The sequence below is a fragment of the Acipenser ruthenus genome, chromosome 8 (genome assembly GCF_902713425.1).
Source record: "Acipenser ruthenus chromosome 8, fAciRut3.2 maternal haplotype, whole genome shotgun sequence".
Lineage (NCBI taxonomy): Eukaryota > Metazoa > Chordata > Actinopteri > Acipenseriformes > Acipenseridae > Acipenser > Acipenser ruthenus.
The window spans coordinates 19,055,573-19,076,590 of record NC_081196.1 but is presented as its reverse complement, the minus strand read 5'-3'; the positions used below and the strand labels follow the sequence as shown (position 1 = coordinate 19,076,590).

General features: G+C 35.3%; 1 protein-coding gene across 7 annotated transcripts in view; it reads left to right on the top strand.

Moving 5' to 3' along the window:
* LOC117406858 (roundabout homolog 1-like) overlaps window positions 1-21,018 on the top strand; it is a 409,265-nt gene that overhangs the window by 368,552 nt on the left and 19,695 nt on the right. For all 7 annotated transcript variants that reach the window (XM_059028687.1, XM_059028686.1, XM_059028684.1 and 4 more), the window contains 10 exons: window positions 5,003-5,127; window positions 6,983-7,154; window positions 9,703-9,908; window positions 13,113-13,194; window positions 13,380-13,548; window positions 13,819-13,985; window positions 14,135-14,256; window positions 15,539-15,770; window positions 16,257-16,378; window positions 18,959-19,130. In XM_059028687.1, coding sequence (XP_058884670.1) covers window positions 5,003-5,127; window positions 6,983-7,154; window positions 9,703-9,908; window positions 13,113-13,194; window positions 13,380-13,548; window positions 13,819-13,985; window positions 14,135-14,256; window positions 15,539-15,770; window positions 16,257-16,378; window positions 18,959-19,130 — 1,569 coding nt within the window. The remainder of the gene's footprint in view (window positions 1-5,002; window positions 5,128-6,982; window positions 7,155-9,702; window positions 9,909-13,112; window positions 13,195-13,379; window positions 13,549-13,818; window positions 13,986-14,134; window positions 14,257-15,538; window positions 15,771-16,256; window positions 16,379-18,958; window positions 19,131-21,018) is intronic.

The window sequence follows — 21,018 nt, the reverse complement described above, 5'->3', positions numbered from 1 at the left end:
GTAAAACTCAAGGTATTTAAAATATTAAGAAGGGGAGACCTGAACAAAGGTGCAGTTCGGGCGTAGTTAACGATAGTTGGACAAAGAGTATTTTTAAAAACTTGTTAAAAGTAACTCTCCCAGCATTGGTTGTTATCAAAATAGTCCACTACCAAAATAACGATGTGTTGACCAACCTTCATAAAACTCTATGAGAAGTATTTCTTTCTCCTGAGTCCAGGTAACTGCGGCTTTCGTTTCCATTTCAACTGTTGTTTTCACTGTAGCAGACAGAATCACGTGACACACACCAGTGCTCTGATTGGATATCGCCTGGAACCTGTTGCTTGGAGTAGGATTGCTGTCCACTTAAGCAATCGCGTTGCCACGCAGTTGCCAGAACGTTGACAATACGTTGTCAGGGCTGTTACACGGGGCAATCCTCACAGGATTTGGTCGCAGGCGATAAAAGTTGCTAGTAAATTGACTTGTGTAACAAGGGCATAAAGGGCTAGTCACACTACAGCGTTTATTTGCAGCGTTTTTTGTTTTGAAAAATCGAACCTATGGAGTTGGTTCAGCAGGTTCGATGTCTGGACGAAAAACGCTGCGATTTCCACAGAGTCCTACTACATTTGAAGGCAATATGAGTCAGATGTAGGCCCCAGCATTTTTCCGATAAAGGAGCGAAAAAAGGGGATGAATGTGGGGTTCACTTTATAATAAAATACCAGTGACCTGCATTTACACGCAGCAGACAAAAGATACTGATGTGCAAAACAAATAACTAATCAAATAAAAGCAGAGGTAGCCAATTTGATTTAATTTCATTAAGTAAGTAATAAGACCCGACACACAAGACATTACCAGGGATTCACCGTTTGGGTAATGGAGCCCGAGAAGAGGGAGGGCGTTTTTTACGGAGGCCGTTTCGCAGCGTTTTTTGTATTAATACGCACAAAAAATAAAAAAAGAAATACATTCAATTAAAATAAATACAAAGTTTATTTATTTTTGCTGTAACAGCGGTGTATATAAGTAATAAGACCCTCCACATCGGGTATATATACACCGCTGTTACAGCAAAAATAAATAAACTTTGTATTTATTTTAATTGAATGTATTTCTTTTTTTATTTTTTGTGCGTATTAATACAAAAACCGCTGCGAAACGGCCTCCATAAAAAACGCTGTAGTGTGTTTAGCCCTTAAATCTGGCTTTGCATTAAAGGAAATGTAAACCTGTGTTTTTAAAGTTTAATTGCGGACTCAAATTGTTGTCACTGAAAAGATGCTAAAATAATAATTAAAAATTATTAACAACCAAGCTGTATGTGAATTACAGATTTTATATCCCACCCCCTGTTCCAGACTGCCATATTTATGTATCTCTGTAGCAGTTTGTCTTTGGGCATGTGATATGAAAACTCCAATTCACATTGGCACTCATTATTTCACTGGAATTCATTTCTGTAATGAACAACGTCATTGTGTGATGTGTATGCTTTGTAACGACCTAGGCAAAACACCTACAGTAATCAAGTTTGCACATAAGGCTACCACAGCAGATATTTATTAATCTGACAGTGACTGTGGTGTCCCCTATTCCACACTTCTGATATCAGCTACTTTACAATATATATTTTAAAAGTATTAAATATAATAAAAGCTTTGTTGTGTTGTATGTAAACCTTTTTTATTTATACACCCACTGGTTATTTCTTTAGAAAAATAACCTCCATTTCAAACAAATTATTTAAAATAAGAAATAAAGCTTTAAATATTTTTTACATACCATTTATAATGTCAGGGATTTGTTAGTGGGATTGGGCTCTTGCTAATAGAATATTTATGCCTATCCTCACTTGACCCAATGGGACTGTCAGATGTGGAATGGCAGAGTAGCTTTCATACACCCACTTGTAAAGTGTGTCAAAGCCACACAACTACTCAAAGCACCTTACAATCAAAATACTTTTAGGGCACTAGTTTGAAGCAACATCCAAGGCAAAGGTGTTTTTTTTTTTGTGAGGAATAAAACCATTGTAACAAGAGAACATTGTCGAGGAACAACTTGCAGGAAGAGGCCATTTATTTTTGCCTTTCTAAACAGACTTCTTAGATGTGTTTGTTTAGTATTTATGTAAACCAGTTAAACTGGAAAGATTCAGAGCAATTACACACATCTCATGGTAACAGCAAAGTGATTCAAAATATGTATAAAGAACTCCTTGGTTCAATTGCATTCCAAAAATTATGAATAAAGCGCTGATAGCTTTATTTACTGTTTTAGTAGTCATAAAAAGGGGTTTCCATAGCAGTGCTGAATATATTATGCTGTAATTGTATTTGGCTGTATATGACCTGTAAGTCAGTCAGTTGATTACACTTATTGTTACTTAATATTCTCCAATTTTTTTTTTAACACCACAAACAATATGGTAAGTACAACAAGTGTATTTAATTGTCCAGGATACTGCTCCTTTTACTGTATTTAAAATGTATTTTTCTTATGCACAAAAATCTTCTGGTTGTTTTTATGTTTGTGTCATTTTATATTTATTTTCTTATATGTTTCTGTTTTGTTTTAGTTGTATCTGGTAAGTTGAAATTTCATTCGTCACCTATTCATCGCACTGACAGCGACAGGATCTTGTCAGGCCCCATCCTTCCATCACCTTTCTTCTCCTTCCACCACCAATCAACTTTCATGTTTCAGTTGTGATTGGCAACAGTGAAAGAATGGACAGCACATGCTTCACATAATGTATGGGTAACTGATTCTAAGGGACAAGGTAACCTTAAGATTTTTATATATTTATTTGTGATATTATTATTATTATTATTATTATTATTATTATTATTATTATTATAGAAATCATGAACTAGATATATAGTAGATGCAGAAATATTCAATATAGGTCAAAATATTTGAATATTTAAGTAGATCATGCTTTAAAACACTTCTTTGTCTGATCCTGCACCCTGGCCGATGGTACTTTTAGTATACGTTGTTATACATTGTAGAATAGATAGATATTAGACATTCCATATGATGTATAATTGAAGCACATTCTCCTTTGGGCATTGGCCATTATCAGTCATCCTGACCTATTATTCATTTATTCCGCTTCATCAGACCCTCATTAGAAAGCACCATGACATATTGCTGTTTATGTAGCACATTATTTTAATAGTACCCCTTTGTGTTATATACCATGGTAGGGTATACAGTATTACTTAGAATAATGTATTTTCGTCCACATGTCTACATGGTTTAAGAACAAGTTCTCACTTTTGATTGGATGTTCAGTATTGCATGGTAAGATAGAGTCGAGTTGGATGTGTCATGTACTGTGTAGGTATGTTTGAGAAGAGACCACTTCGGCCTGAAGATTATGATGTCAATTTTTCAGTGTCAAATGTGTTAGGAAGTATGAGTATGTCTCTAGTGTTGCCCATGATGAGGTGCAGTACTTGCACAATGCCAATGCAAAGCACCTGATGATGGAAGTATTAACCAGGTCTTACTGAAGCTGACACAAATGGGTTTGATGTTTTTCAACATTCAGGAAAAAACCAAACAAGCAAAAGAAGTAAAAGTGAATTCCTTCATCAATGTCTTTGTATTTGTGCAGAAATGTCTCCGTTTCCAAAGATTGTGTTTAAAATGTGTAAATGAAAAATGTGGAGAATGCATGTTTAGCCTTTCACTTGCTTTTATAATGATTATTCTGTATTTTAGATTTTTTTATTTATTTTTTTTAAATACATGGCCCTGGAGCAAAGGAGCAGTTTATAACATGCGTTTCCCCAACCAAACTTTATTGAAAGTATAGCCACTATGAGAATTTCTACACAAGTTAAAATGCAATTGTTTTTAATTGAAATCTTGGTGGCCTCGTTGAAGTCCATAACCTGAACAATTAAAACATGAGTCATATCAGCTATCAAGCACAGTCACTATGAAAATGATTTGAAATGTGTACATACTGTAGTGGCTTCCATGTATATTTGACAAGGCGACATGTTTGTCACCCAATCAGTGTCAATGTGTAATGCGCCAATGACATTGTATTTTGACATTGTATTTACAACTAGACGAAGTTAGCCATTTAAGGCTGCATAAATCATCTATTTTGGACTGAGCCAGCAGTGTTGTGAATGTCAGTGTGGACAGATGGTTTAAATTTACCTTCATTTCCATAGAAATGTAGTTTGTACATGCCCTTGCCTATGCAAATTAAGTAAAGTAGCGGTCACACTGTTACAACCCCCACCCTCAGTAATTGTATTGAATGCGTTTAAATGATTATCATTTTCATAGTTGTAAATTCTGAGTGTTATGGAAGAAAATGCAATGTCTACCTTCAATTAGAAGGACACAACTAAGCTAGCTCACTGCATTTGAAACATTCTAATTTCATCCTTGTCCTATCCAGTTTAATAATCCTTTACTCCACATTGTGTTCTGCTTCATAGCTGCCCATGCTCTTTTTCATAGCAAATATTATTCTGACAGTTTGTTTTGCAGTTAACCTCAGAGTTAGTATGACTGAAGCATAGCAGTTTAACATATTTAAATATTGTAGGCATTAGTAATGTATACAAGATGGTTTCCAAAGCTTCATCAGTTTATGTGTTGCTGGTGTAATATACACTGTGAATAAGCTACGGTGTGCCAGTTATAAAATATGGGTACTGTTAATGGGCTTGTGGAGTGTAATCAGCACCCTCACCCACAAATGAAAGCTGTAATGATTTTAATTTCAAAACTGTCCTAAAAGAAACATCAGGTTGTTTAGAAAAAATGGTATTGAAGTTAATGTGAATTTAATGCCATAGTAATGTACCCAATTCTCTTTTTATTTGGTGTTTAAAACTTCAGTTTTAACTGATGGTCTTATGTCAGCAGATTGTAGGAAAACCTGAAGTGGATTTTCTTGCTATTCACAGTAACCTTAAAATAAATTACTGAACCTTTAGTTTTGTTAATTACACTATCGTTCTCATTTTGCCCCTAGTCCCTCCTCAGTTTGTGATACGGCCTCGAGACCAGGTTGTCGCAGTTGGGCGGACCGTAACTTTCCAATGCGAGGCAACTGGGAACCCGCAGCCTGCCATTTTCTGGCAAAGAGAAGGTAGTGAGGTAAGAACAATGACACAATATCTAGGCTTACTGCTTACATGATATTAATATTGCAATGATGAAACACATCTAACCCAATGGTAGGGAATTTCTCAGTTGCCCTTATGGAATGGAAATACAGTAGAACCTATCGTATCCGATCCTGTAAGATATGACCCACTGCTAAACGGTGGACCTTCACACATGCTGGTACCAAGTGAGCGCTACAGATGGAAACTCAGCAATGCACATTTTATTTTGGGTGTCTAAAACAAAGTGAGCTCTTAGAAGGACAGAATGAATTCAGTTGCTGATTTTGAAAAAAAATGGTGTGTTTGGGATTTGTTTCACTTTTTACATGCTGTCACTCCTTGTAAAACAAGCTGCCATTTCTTAAATGCCAGTTCTGTCTCGGGTTAGCATGCACTTTTGGTGCAAAACAAGCTGTCGGATTACTTTGGCATGGGCTGAGAAAGCACCGGAAAAACTGTTTTTGGAAGGCTGTTTTGTAAATTGCCAAATACTGTATTACAATACTTTGTTTTGCAATAATGTTCACTGATTTTCTATGTATAATATATGTGTAGAGCTGTACTTTGGTGTTTCACACACGGTTGTACCTGACATGGTTCATTTATAATGCCCGGACATTAATAAAACAACTCAAATCTAGTATAACGACTCCCTCTGAGAAATATTTTCACCTCTCCAGTGGACCCCTGGAAGCAATTAAACTGGGTATGACAGGTTCTGCTGTATTTGTGTTACATATTTTAGGATGAAGAGACAATTACTTGAAGACATAGAAAGGCTTAACTATACAATGGGTTTTATGGAAAATGTTCCCGTTGGCGAGGTAGCTGATATCGCAGTGCAACACGGGTTACCAGTCAGTTGTCACATAAACTTCCAGTTAAATAAGCAAATTTTTGCAAATTAATAGTATTTTTTAATGGTTTTAAATTGGGTTAAAACAGATTTTTTTTCTGTTTTAAATAAAACAATAAGTTTGACCACCGTGCCAGATGTAGTAGGTTTTTAAGTTTTACCTCTCCGAGGTGCTCATATTATTTTCCAGAAAGTTTGGGCTTACCCGTTCTTCAATTAACGTGTTTATAAAAAGGTTGAAATGTACTTTAAACAGTTTGTTACAAATAAAACTGGTGGATAGATATTGTTTTGTTTTTTATGATACGGTTACAAACTTTCTAAAGGCATATACTGGAGATTATATACCTCTAGCTCAGCCAATCAGAGTGCAGGGAATCTTTCTATTGAAGTATGCCATATGCCGTATGCCATTTTCCATTGAACCCACTGTATTATTAACCTATCAGATGCTCTGATGACACCATAAATATTGCATTTCTTTGTCTTCAGTACACAAAATGATATGCTTTGTTTTGTGCATTCTACATCTGTATATATGTATGTATGCAATGTACTGTATGTAATGCATTTATTCCATTCAAGTATTTGAATGAAAATACTATACAATAAGGTATATGTGAGGGTTTTTTTTGTATTTTATTTCTAACCATTCCCTGAAATAGTTTTTTTGCTGCACGCTATCAGTAAATGTAATGAAATAATTAAATCATTCATTTGGAGCTGAGGCTAATGCTATTACAGTAAATCCCTCCTTTTGACCAGCACCATACAGAGACCAAATGATAAGTGAATGATTCCTTTGTGCTCAGTCACAAAATGGTCTTAATAAAATTACCTACATAGAACTTTTACTAAAAAAGAGATGTCTTAATTTTAAGGCACTGACAGAGAGTGGTGTTGATGCTGGTCATAAGGAGATTTTTATTGGGCTACAAAGAAACTTATGGTTATATTAAACCAGCAGTTGGTGCTTTCTATCTTCCAGAATCTTCTCTTCTCATATCAACCTCCCCAGCCGTCCAGTCGATTTTCCGTCTCTCAAACCGGCGATTTGACCATCACCAATGCGGAGAGGTCCGATGTTGGCTACTATGGCTGCCAGGCTCTTAATGTTGCTGGGAGTGTTATCACCAAAGCTCTTCTGGAAGTTACAGATGGTAAAGCAAGAACATAACTCCACAATATGTATTAAAACACAATGGTTTTAGTTGACAAAATTCATAAGCAGAGCTACATCAACAAATACCGTATTTGCTCGAGTAAAAGTTGACCTCATGTAAAAGTTGACCCCCCCCCCCCCCATTGTAAGGGCGAGATTTAGATTATATATATATATATATATATATATATATATATATATATATATATATATTCCCTAAATATATGTATTAGATATCCTGATGGCGTTTGAGTGGCAGATTTGCAAAAACATTTTTAAAAGCACTTCTACCTAGAACTTCCAGACGCATCATTTTGACATGGATTACAATACAGTACATGTTTTTTTGTTTTTTTGTATAGCCTACAATAGTATTATTTTAGTATATAAGCCCCACCCCTACTTACATACTTCTGTGTGAGCTAGGAAGTATTTCAATGGAATGTGGGGGTGGTGTGGTCTGGCTGTAATTTAATGAAACTGTGTCTGTGTTTTACGTGACAGCTCCTGGATGTAAACAAACCTGGGATTCATTTTTTTTATATATAGAATCAGAATTGTTTTTGCCAAATCTTGAGATGTTTGCATTTTGATTTGAGAGAAATTAGAAGGTTGCTCTGGCAACGAGTGCAACAAGGATTTGCCCACAACAATGGAGGTGCTGCTGATTCCCACAGAAGCACTAGGCTGCAGGGTCACACAATAGAAAAGGGAACATTATTATTATTATTATTATTATTATTATTATTATTATTATTATTATTATGCCCCTCCATAACGTTCATGCTGCCATCGGTCATCGCAATCAGAAAATATAGGTTTTTACTGTAAATTACAGATCGATTCATATATTTGCTTGTGTATTAGTCGACTCCCCCAACTTCAGGATTGTGTTTTGGGTCTAAAACACAATGACGGATGCCTATCTAATTTCAGCAAGTAATGTAAATATGTCAGAGCTAAAATCATCTGTTAGCTCAATGCTGTCCATGCATAACAACTGATAGGAACAGTATGTAAACACTGCTCTTTCAGACAGTGGTTGTCAAATCATGACTTTTGCAAGTCCTAGATCATGGATAGTTTGAACCCCCCAATACATGTCATGTTGGTTGATTTATGAGTAGGGTCTAATAGGATTAAAGAAGAGATGTACATGCTAGTTACAATTATGTATAAGGAGGTGTTTTCGAGAAAACAGTGATGAATTGCCTAAAACTATGTTAAGTTTGTTGGTGCCATTGAACTGAAGTTGATTGATTTGATTACTGTCAAGGGTTGATTGAAGTCAGGGGGTATTTGGTGAGTAAAACTAAAAACATTCAGTAAATGTATCAATAATCAGTTGAAGACAAGGGTGCACCAGCTATATTATTTGAAAGAAATATTAATGTAAGGCTGCAAAAGACGGGGAAAAATATTCGACTACAGTATAGATTTGAGAAAGCCGTTTTGTGCCATATTGCATATTTCCCATTTTACTAGTTAACGTAGCACTTTTACTAGTTAACGTATTGCAGGGTGTTTCTAATAAATTATGTTATGGATATGATATAATATCTTAATAGCTGCATATTCTGAAAGTAGTTACTAATGGTAAAGGTTTATTTTGACTAGTATTAGACTGTAAATCCATCTGTATGATGAGTGCAGGCCTCTCAGCTGCCACTGTTTAATTTACAGTACTGCTTTTTGGAGCCGTCCGTCAAAACAAAATGTTCATGTTTCTTTAAGCAAAGGTTAATGGCTACTAATTGTTTGTGAAAATGAATAAATAATCCAGCTGCAGACAGATAAAAAGCAGTCCATTTGCGTTTCCATAGCAATGGGAGAAGTGGTTCTGCTTTCCAATTGAGGGAAAGACCCTGAACCAGGTGACCTGTCTTCAATGAGCGAGGTGCCTGCTGTTCAAATCTATATAGGCATTAAACAAATCAGCTTATGAGGAAACTAAATGGAAGACCAAATATAAGCTATCATTACTATATGAAAAATCTCCCTTTTTAGTATGCAAAATTAAATAGTGCAGCTTATACTGATATAAAAGTAATCTACTAAGTGCAGTAGATATACTTTCATTTTACCACAGGGTTATTTAATTGCAGGAGCCCAGCAGTAGGATTCAGTGAAGTAATTTCCCTTCTTGTCATGCCATAAGACAATCCTGAGATCATTTGGATCCACTAGGAAACATTTACAGTTTGAGAAACTGGAATGAAAATGTCCACTTCCTAATTCTATTTCTTTAAGTAAAATTCCCCAAAGACTTCATGATTAGTGTTTTGTGCCTGTATCCAACCTCATTTGTATGCTAACAGTATTGCTTTGTTGATGCTCCCGGCTGTTTTTAAGGTAAATTCCAAAGCACTAATTTGAATATGCCGTAGAAACATGCCTGGAAAAAATTGAAACATGTATATGAACGTATATTATTTTAATTAGCTAGGGCTTGTTTTTCTAAGGTCAACTCCTGCTGCCGAATGATTAGAAAATTGTTTCCAGTTGTAAAAATGTGATTTCCTTTCTCTCTCTTTCTCTTTTGGCAGTTGTATCAGACAGACCTCCTCCTGTTATTAAACAGGGCCCTGTGAACCAGACTGTGGCTGTGGATGGTACCATAGTGCTCAACTGTTTGGCTACTGGCACTCCACCTCCCACCATCTTGTGGAGGAAAGACGGGGGGCTTGTCTCTACCCATGATTCCCGTGTCAAACAGCAGGAGACGGGAGCCCTCCAAATCCGATATGCCAAGGTACAAGCACCTCACATCAGCCACATTGCCCCAGGCTTTCAGCACTTAATCTCCTTGTGGTGCATTAATTAAATGTTAATTAGCTGTATTAACGTTTTGAATTATGGAAATAACCCCTTCGGATCCTGTTGTCATTCCATATTCATAAAAATAAATACAATTATGTGTAAAAAGTAATAATAATAATCAGTCCCTATTGGCAATAACTACTACAAGACATAATATATATATATATATATATATATATATATATATATATATATATATATATATATATATATATATATAACATAAAACTTTCACAGCAACATTTTTGTCCAGGTTACTTGTTATCGTCAGATTAGTAGACTGATAAACGCAGAAATACAGTAGTCGTATTTCCACAGACCATTCTTTTGAGAAAAAAATAATGCTAGGTTTGAATACGCAAAGAGAATATAACATGGTCTCTCATTGATATTCTTACAGTTTTCAGATCGTCCTAAAGGAATAAAAAAGAGCTAACCTTTGGTCTGTGCATGGATTCTGCAATATCATTATACAAATAAGATTTTGGCATTATTTTACATTAATGCTTTCCCCTTGAGACTATCTGCAACAACAAAAGAAAAAAATGACTCCCATGTGAAATACTGTAACAGCTGTTTACAGAAGAGTAACTTCAAAGAGCTGTCAGTAGCGCAGTCCCTTTGTTAGTAGGATGTCTGAAGTGTGGCGAGTTCAAGCTGTCAAAAATCACAATGAGTTGCTTCCTGACAACACCAAAAGTTAGTTGTTGTGGACTGAGAAGGCTATTCCAACAGAATATATATTTTTTTTTAAAAACTAGCCATTTATTTTAATTAGCCAGAACATTTCTCATTTTAAACTTCCAATACTTTTTGAGTGTCATTTTTACACAGCATGTTTAACTTTCAGATTAAACCATAATGAATGTTTTGGAAGTTGAGCATCCTTCAAGCAGGATTCCTGTGTGAAAATATATCAGTATCTTTAGTTACACAAATGTGTTTCATATGTTATCAGGGTTTGACAACATTTTACTTTGCCAGTTTGTAGTTGTTTATTCACATCTTCAAGCTTACTAACATATTACAACACATCCCATATGTTTCCAGTTAAACTGACAGGATTCAGACTAATGTTTATTTGTATAAAATGTGATTAAAAGTGTCATGATTGGTTGAAAGGGAAAATGTTCCATAAAAGAATAGGTAAGGAAGCAATGGTTGAATTAATCAATTGGACAATATGGACCAGTTTTCCAAATCTGCTATATAGCCTATATATTCATACTATGTCCACATCCCATAATCTTTTATTTTTTTATTTTTGTCCTGGCTTTCATACCCTGTAATTCCCTAAAATCCCCCTAAACAAGGTCTGTGTTGAGCATTGTGTAGAGGACCTCCTGTTTGGAGAGGCTTAGGGCTAGAGTGGCTTCACAGCCAGAGCCTGTAAATGCCTGCTTCTCAGTCAGCAGAGACTCTCTGGATCGGCAGTGCCCTTCACAGCAAGGAAAAGTGTGATACAGAATAAAAAGACATGAGGCTGACTTGTGATTCTGTACTGGCATTCAGAGCTAAAGTTACTACTGGCACTTTTTGAGGACACAGCAAACATAGTAATAACACGTATGTATAATGGCTATGACACAAACATCCTAATCAAATACCATAATTTACATTTTGAAGTTGGGAGGTCTTTCTGTTGGATTGTTACAATAGTATGTACTGTACATGCTAACCCTCAACCAAAGTGTATGTGAAGGGATTACTTTAGATTTTACTTTAGACTAATGAAAACAAAAGCTATATATTGAGTCAGTTTGACTGCTGAAAACATGTACACCTATAAGCAATGCTAAAATGTCCAGCACTTCCTGATCTTTCCCAAATGTTTGCCATGAGTAACTGATCTGGAAACTAAGCTTCTCAAGGGTGTGTTTGGTTCCCGAGTCTTATGGTCATACTGGTGCTCAGTGTAAACTCCTGCAAGGCAGCCACCCACCCTCTCACAGCATGGAAGCTAATCTGTTGAGACGTACAACAGACAAGATCCATAAACCAGCTGCATCTCGACTGAATGTTAAAATTCTTTTTTTAATGAATACATGAGGATAGCTTCACGTTATCACACAGCCATATTTTAAACGTAAAATAAATTTGAGGATTATCGTCCTTCGGATGAGACGTAAACCTGTGGTTCTATTGTAAGTGACACTACAGCAGCACTTGTTGAAGCATAGTTTACCCCCTAGTCTCTAAATCGCTTTGGATAAAAGCATCTGCTAAATGACTAAATAATAATGACTAAATATTATTATTATTATTATTATTATTATTATTATTATTATTATTATTATTATTATTATTATCTCCTCCTTAAAACCCATTGTTGAGAAAACCCACTGCTGCATTTTATGAAGGGCCTTTGTAGTAATCTGTTGCTGTCTTCTGTCAGCCCCTTATTCAATCCAAACTATATAAATATGTACAGCTATGATATACTGGTACTGCTTGAATTACAGAAAATGTACAAAAATATATATCCATCGCCAGTATATGCTGCAGATTCCTCATATGAAGTGTGACAGAGATAAAAAAAAAAATAATAATAATAATAACTTGACTTGCTGTTTTTTTTCTGCAAGCTAAATACATGTATAATTGTATTGAATTGTGAAATATCATAAACATAATCAAATCCATTATCGTTTATATTTATTTGTAACTAAAATATCCCATTTGTTTTGCTTTAGCACAGAACAACTTGACCAGCTGCCACAAGCCAACTCTATATTGAGGCTCAAAATCTGTACTGTTGTTCTACAAGTAGAACAAGCTGAGGGAGCATCAGATGCTTGATTAACTATACCATTTTCTTGGGTATAACATTATATTCATGAACGTAATGTGCTTGGGGAATGTTACATCCTACAAAGTGAGTCTGGGGAAAGGTCTCAAATTAGTTTGCATTCATAAAATATTCTGTCCATTATTTGACTGTGAAATTCAGCCACTTGCTGTTTGGCTGGGAGTGATAACATGATTACTAACCTTGGATCTTGCCTGTTTTAGAATGTTAATAAAGAGGGCTGCTGTGCTATCCATATTCATGGATTATAAATGGAACTGTAATTGCTTTTCCAGCCCACTGAGATTCCAGCCATTCCAACGATTTGTTTCTGCTTTTCTCTCGCAGTTGGGTGACACAGGCATGTACACCTGCATTGCTTCCACTCCAAGCGGAGAAGCTACATGGAGAGCCTACCTTGAAGTTCAAGGTAAATCAATGAGGGATGCTCTGCATGGTTAACATTTGCAATACAATGAGAAAGATTCAACCTGTAGTTGCATCCTGGGAGCTTTCTGAATTGGCACTGGCCAAACACAAAATATCAATTGAAATACAAATAAAAATCATAACAGATTTTTGTATTTCTCTCCCCTGTGGTTTCTGCTTGAAAAGAATTTGGGGTTCCAGTACAGCCAGCAAGACCCACAGACCCGAATTTAATTCCAAGTGCACCTTCAAAACCTGAGGTAACTGATGTCAGCCGGGCTATGGTAACGTTGTCATGGCAACCAAACTTAAATTCAGGAGCCACCCCAACTTCTTACATCATTGAGGCTTTCAGGTAAGGATGAAACTTACAACCATAAATAACATCTGTTGTGTATACATACAGTATATAATACGAATAGTGCAGAAAAAGGGTCTAGATTATGGGATTTGGGACCAGCATTTTTTTATGTGTTTGGAAACAAACAAGGGCATAGGTTTCTTGTTTCTACACATAACGTTATTTAAATGTTACTAATACTTATCCACTACCCTTTAGGAGGCCCGATGAGTTTATTTGTTTAGTATACACAGTATTAATTGCATTTTGAAACCTTTTCTACAGCCATGCATCTGGGAGCAGCTGGCAAACTGTAGCTGAGCATGTGAAGACAGAGACATACACTTTGAAAGGATTGAAACCCAGTGCTGTATATCTCTTTCTTGTGAGAGCTGTAAATGCTTATGGACTTAGTGATCCAAGTCCAATAGCTGATCCAGTTAAAACTCAAGGTAGGGACAATGTGTCTAATAAAACTGTGATAACTTGTTACTGTCATATTTGTCTGCTTCACACTATCTGAGCGTCCTGTCTCGAACAGGCACCAAATGCTACTAGACTTTCTTTATATAAGAGGCTCTTTTAATGTTATTGCTGGCAGATATTCCACCTACAAGTCAGGGAGTGGATCACAAACAAATCCAAAGGGAGCTAGGAGATGTCATCATCCATCTCCACAACCCCACCATCCTGTCTTCCTCCTCGGTCAAGATTCAGTGGACAGTAAGTAGTCCTGTGTATATAAGTATAATGGATGTAGAACATAAAACTGACTTGGCAGCTAAAAAGCTGTCTTTTGAAACCATAAAGCAAGCCATGTGTTATAAGTCTGAGTTGTTCCAGGAGCTGTAAACAGGAACACATTTGTTGAATTTTGGGTTAATGATTTCCTTTGGGAATAGAAGGGGGTACTAACGCCCATAGGTATGCATCACCCATGAATGAACTTAAAGGTGCCTGCCTACATTTTGTGGTGTGTTAAAGGGAAGTAGAGAGATAAAGCAGAAACATCTGTATTGAATGTACACCCGTTTGTCAAAGTATCTTCACTTATCACAAGGACAAATTCATTTTACTTTCTATACTGAAGACACAGAATATAGGATGCTTGACGGGAGAAACATTCTTATTTTACTGTTTACAAAAACCGAAGATACCAGATGTTTTTACAGCTAAGGGAAATAAAATGTTCATTTTATAGACTTACACATCTTGTCCCTAATACTATGCAAATATATCCCTGCTTTTTCAAGGCTTGTAAATTGACAGCAAGTAGATGTCTAACCAATTGCAGAAATTTCCAAAACACTTTGATATGATCTCATAGCTGGGGTTCTTGATAAACATTGCTGTGAAAAGTAACTGAACCAGGAAACATTCACAGAGAGCAATTTCACAGTTTTTAGGGGATAATGGGTATATCGTAATACTCTGCTTTATGCAAGGCGTTTTGTGTGTGATTTCAGATGTTGTCCTGATTTAATAAGGTTGAAGCCCAACATTTCTTAAGCTGTAGTGGTTGCAGTTCAGCTTTATTCCAAGGGAACCTTTCTAACATGTTTTATATCCTGACATTTGTGTTATAAAATATGAAATTGTTAGGGATATTATTTTGTAAGTTTTTCCTAAAATTGTCAGCCTATAGCAAAAGTTCTCCGGTCAGGCATGTTTGATTTGACTAAGACTCGGGTAGTAAAAATACAAGTAAGCAACTACAGCACAATTTTTGCTTTGGGGCAACAAATCAATGCAGGTAACATGACTTTAAAAGGTATACTTTTATAAGGAAGTATATAAATGCTTATGTGCCAGGCTTGTTGTGTAGATTTCATTTCTAGTGTTAAAAGACACATTTGTGGAAGGCTGCAGTTTTTCAGGTAGGATTTGGGGGAATTTTATTTTTACATGTTTAATGCAGAAATCAAAAACCTGCAGCTGAAGACAGTGATACATTTGAAAGCTTTCTATGTGGACCTGCAGTATCAAATGTTTTTTTGCTTTGTAGGTGGAACAGCAAACTCAGTATATCCAGGGATATAAAATCCTGTACAGATCCAATTCAGATGGTCAGGGGAAATCGGACTGGTCTGTCTTTGAAGTGAAGACCCCGGCTGAGGACAACACTGTCATCCCTCAGCTGAAGAAAGGAGTCCCCTATGAGTTCAAAGCCCGCCCTTTCTTCAATGAGTTTCAGGGGGCTGACAGTGAGGTGAAATATGCAAAAACCTTTGAAGAAGGTACGCATTTTGCTTCTTAAGATCCTAAATGCAAGATGATGGCATCTTAAAATAATAGCATTATTGATGGGTCAAGATACAAATTGCCATTTATATCATTGAATTAGTCGCATTTGTGTACCAAGGTTATAAGAACTAACATCTCTAACACAGCATGCAGTGCTCTTTAGTTTTAGTGCCCAAGTCCTAATTAAATATTCTTCAGTACAGCATTTTAACTGGGAAGTAGTGAGCCGAAGCCCAGAAAACACACACCTCTTGGAATTAACATTCTGTTCTGAAGTTATCATCCTCTGGAATTTTTCTTTTGAAAGACAACTTGTTTATTACAACAGCTTATTTACAGCACTGCTTTTTCCATCCAGCTGAAGAAGGGCTTGCAGTCCAAAACCATCCTGATATAATTGACTTATGTATCAATTATAAATATCTATATAAGGAGGTGGTTGTTATCAATATGCTGTCACTGTTTCCCTCTCTGAGCAGCTCCCAGTGCTCCTCCCCAGAGTGTAACAGTAACAAAGAATGATGACAATGGGACAGCTATCCTGGTCTCCTGGCAACCGCCCCCAGAGGAGTACCAAAATGGAGTAGTGCAGGAGTACAAGGTAATGTGTGCCTTTTCACACACAGGCAGTGATGATGATTGAGATTAACATGGATACCCAGCACCATCTGCTGGCTGAGATTGATGCTATAAACCTGGCATAGCAGCTAGCATGATTTTCTTTCTATTAAAAACAGTGTTTTCCTGTTTTACCTTTATTTCTGCTAATAGATGGGATTTGTGTATCAAGTGGAATCATGCTGAAAGTGGATATAGTCACACAAGCAAAAGAAACCTGAAATATTTTTAGTGCCCAAATATCACAAAAAAACACCTCACTGATTGAAATGTTTTTCATTGTGACAAAAAATGAATTTTATTAAAGCTCAGAATAAAGAGGAAAGGATTTCAATTTAGTTTGGAACCTAACAAAGAGACTAATATTGGTCATAAAACAGAAGTGAATTGCAGTAAAAGACAAAGGCATTGTTCTTTTTATTTTAGGAATGAGCTTGTCCCTGCTGTGAAGCATATCATAAAGTTGAAATAAAGCTTAATTGAATTATCATTGGCTTGTGATTTCTTAATAAGGAATTATTATTATTATTATTATTATTATTATTATTATTATTATTATTATTATTATTAGTAGTAGTAGTAGTAGTAGTAGTAGTAGTAGTCGTAGTATTTATTTCTTAGCAGACGCCCTTATCCAGGACAACTTACAGCTGTTACAAAATATCACATTACAGATAAAATAAGAGAATATAAATAGAGTAAATAATTAAGTTTGAGAGCGATTTCAACTAAGAGCAGTTAAAGAGTAAAAATATTTGTTTATAAGAGTAAATTCCATTAAGAGCAAATACTAAGTACAATAAATGGATAAGAACGATTTCAAGTAAGACAATTACAAAAAATGTGAATACGGTTACCTTTAGGAGTAAAATCAAGTATGATATAGAAGATATAATTATAATTAAAAGCAGTAGCAAAATACAGCAAAGTGTGGAGCAGTTAAGTACAAGTATTGATACAATTGGGTGCCATATAGTCCAGTATAGTCGAGAGTTGTGAGGTTTACAGATGCTGTCTGAACAGATGTGTCTTGAGGAAAATAATATGAATGCATCTCTTTTGTAAAATATTACATTATTTAAAAAAAAATGCTAGTTAATATTATTGAACATTGGAGTAATAGATCTATGGGACTGATTTTATTTGATTTCAGTCAGAATTCATGGATAATACATTTAGCACAGGACAAATTGCCTAGTTAAATACGATCAGAAACAAACCGACTACACAAATAATGCGTCACTTTAATAACTCTCACAATATCAAGGTATTTACGCCAAAGAGCAATGCACTGTTTATTATGAGAAAACAGAACCAGTAACAAACACATTTATTGTTTCTACTTTTGTAACATTAGCAGTTTTATGTTTTCTTTCATAGAAAAAAGGTGCACACACCATTCACAGTAAAGACTTTGTTAGAATAGAAAAAAGTAAAACCTCAGTTTAATCAGTATATTAAACTTGTATCCATGCGCTAAATATCAGTCCTATGTGAAAACAAAATGTTCAAAGTGACTTTTGATTTAGACATTTGTTACCCAGCAACCACTAGGAGGCTGTGTGGTCCAGTGGTTAAAGAAAAAGGGCTTGTAATCAGGAGTTCCGTAGTTCACACACCCTAGTCTCTGTAAGTCGCCTTGGATAAAGGCGTCTGCTAAATAAACAAATAATAATAATAATTTTTTAGATATGCAAATAGTTGTATAGACACAGCATTGCAGGTTTGCCCTTTCATTAAACTAAATTCCTAATATATTGTGAGAATACTCTACTGAATAATTCAGTCACTTTCCAACATATTTTGTTCTTCACAAAAGTAAAAAAAAATCATTTGTATACTGTAGCATATTTGTGAACTATTTTGTTTTATACATTTATTTTTCAAAACAGAAATACATAACCCAACAAGAACAACATAAAACAAAAGCACAACTCAAAAGAAAAACAGAAAAGTGGGTTGTCAAAGAAATGTACATCAAAACAACAGCAGGGATCTGCAACATACTAAATAAACACATTTCTAACGGTGGTGTTGTATAGCATATTGACATGTCTCATAAATAGATTCTTGTTTTTTGTTCTTGTTTCAAAAACAATTTAACAGCCCTTTCTCACAATACAGTGCCTCTGGAATGAGCTTTCAGTTTGTACTTGTAGTTTAGTCCATGAAGTGATGGTTTTGAAAACCTCAGTAATATGTGTACACCCACAAAGGCTTTTTTTGTCAGTCTGTCTTTCATTTTTCAAAGACCTTTTTTTTAGAAGAATTCTTTTGTTTTTGCCACATCACTGAAACTACCATTCCAACCCACACAAATGGTTTTTGGTTATTATTTTTCACTCAAAGGCTCAAAACTTGCTTCTGGAGAGGACTGCTAAAACAAATAAGAGATTTCAATTATGTAAATGAAATGTCCTTTTGTTTGAATGCCACTATCCTATAGGTGTCAAAAGAATCAGATTAGACAAAAGCCCTCAATAAAGGGAAGGAAATGTTCTGTGACTAACTAATGGTTAGACATTAGTAGAGCACAATAGTTATTCTTTTTGTTTCTGTTTAGATCTGGTGCCTTGGAAATGAAAGCCGCTACCACATAAACAAAACTGTGGATGGCTCGACTTTCTCTGTGGTCATCCCTAGCTTGTCCCCAGGAATCCGATACAGTGTGGAAGTAGCAGCTAGTACTGATGCAGGGCTGGGTGTGAAGAGCGAGTCGAGGTTTATCCAACTCGGTGAGTAATGGGTTGTTTGAAATTAAAACTTCATGTATACCACGCTAGAACAATAGTTGCTGCCATATAGTAGGATACTATAACAGTGGTATTTAGAGTTGCATTTATATCATATTATTCAATTTAAAAAAAAACATGTAAACTGAATGCAATACTTACTGAAAATACAGCAAATTTAAGATTAACAAAACAGAAATATTATGAAGAAGCTAATAAATCTGATAATGCATTTTGTAAATGCATTCCGTATACTAAAGGTTATGTTGTATTTTGGTAGGAAAAAAAAGTTATACTGAACCCCAGTATAATGTGTTATGAACTAGCTTACGATAAAAATGTTTATTATTCAATAATAAAAATAAAAATCTCTCTCTCGCTGTCTCTCTGCCTCTGTATTTGTTGCCTGTGCAAGCAGTTCTGCTCAGTAACAACAACAATGGAACTAAATTAGTTTAATCAAGACATTTTTTTTTAATATAGATGTGATGCGCCTGAGAATATTACTAAAATTTCTCAAATTAAAAATTCTTCTGCCTACTGGGCTTATCTTGTAAGTGTTGTGACAGCACATCACCTGTGTGCCTCAGGGCTGATATATAAATATATATTTTTTCTTTTGGAAAAACAATGAAAATAAGACATGATGTGGGGTTTCATTAGTGGATTGTATTTATTCTAGACAAATAACTTTCCTCGTACCAACTTGATGAGCTGGGAGAATAGTGCTTTTGGTCACATGTTGACTCTGGATTTAAGACTACGCTGTATATGAAAGCAAATTAGCAATGTAGCTGGTTACTGCTTTAGAATAACCATTACACAAAGCAGTGACACTAAATTAGATTCTTGCTGTAGAATCTTTATGGTTATTTTGTAGTACTGGAAAGTCACTGCATCCAAAGTACTTTTTACTAATACTTTTTTTGTAAGGGGATGTTAAACTGACCAAATATTTTCTGTTGCCTTGCATTCAAAATTAAGTTATGCTTCACCAATTTCAGATTTGTTCACTCTCAGTAAAATTCTCTAAAATTGATTTATATTTTGTGTAATATGATATACAGTATATTTATAATGTAAAACACCTTAAACCATTTTAATATTTAAACAAAAGCACCTAGTCTGACAAGACATGGTGTTTGTTGGTAGAACACAAGACTGCTTTGTAGAAGGTAGTGTATAGTCCACACTATGACTGTATGTACTATATCATGAATACATTCCTCTCTCGTCTGTTTTATCCATCGCCTTTCATAAGAAACAAAAATATAAATTCAAATTGAAGTATACTTCTAATAAATTAAAACCATAATGAAAAGAAAATCTGGCATAGCATTCCATCTGTGCATTCACATTTTACACTTCCAGCATTTCGTTTTAAGACTGGATGCATTATAAGCTGTTTTAGGTCCACAGTAGGGGTGCTGTTATTTTACATTTATTTCTAAACCTAAGTGTTTTTCAAATCTTACAGGAAAAAGAAAAAGCTGCCTGGGCCTATAATGTGATAAAAGAGGGAGAATGAACACACCGAATGTAGTTTAAAATCCTTCTGAAGTAAATCCAAAGCATTTGTTGCTAGTTTGCTCCCCCATTGAGAAAATACAGTGAAATATAGAGAGGAATTATAATACATTCGTCACACTGTTTACCCAGCCCTTCTCTTTTCCTATCTGGATATTCGCAGTGGGGCCATATTGGTTGCTTTCCATAAGACAGCTCTAGACAGATGATTTCATGTTTGATTTAAAATATTAATAAAATGCTAAAACACTAGTTTGTATATTACATATACAGACTATATTACATATACCTTAAGGTAGCTGATCAGGTAAAATGAAGTAACGAAGATTTGAAAAGGCAGTGTGGGAGCACTGTTGATTCATAA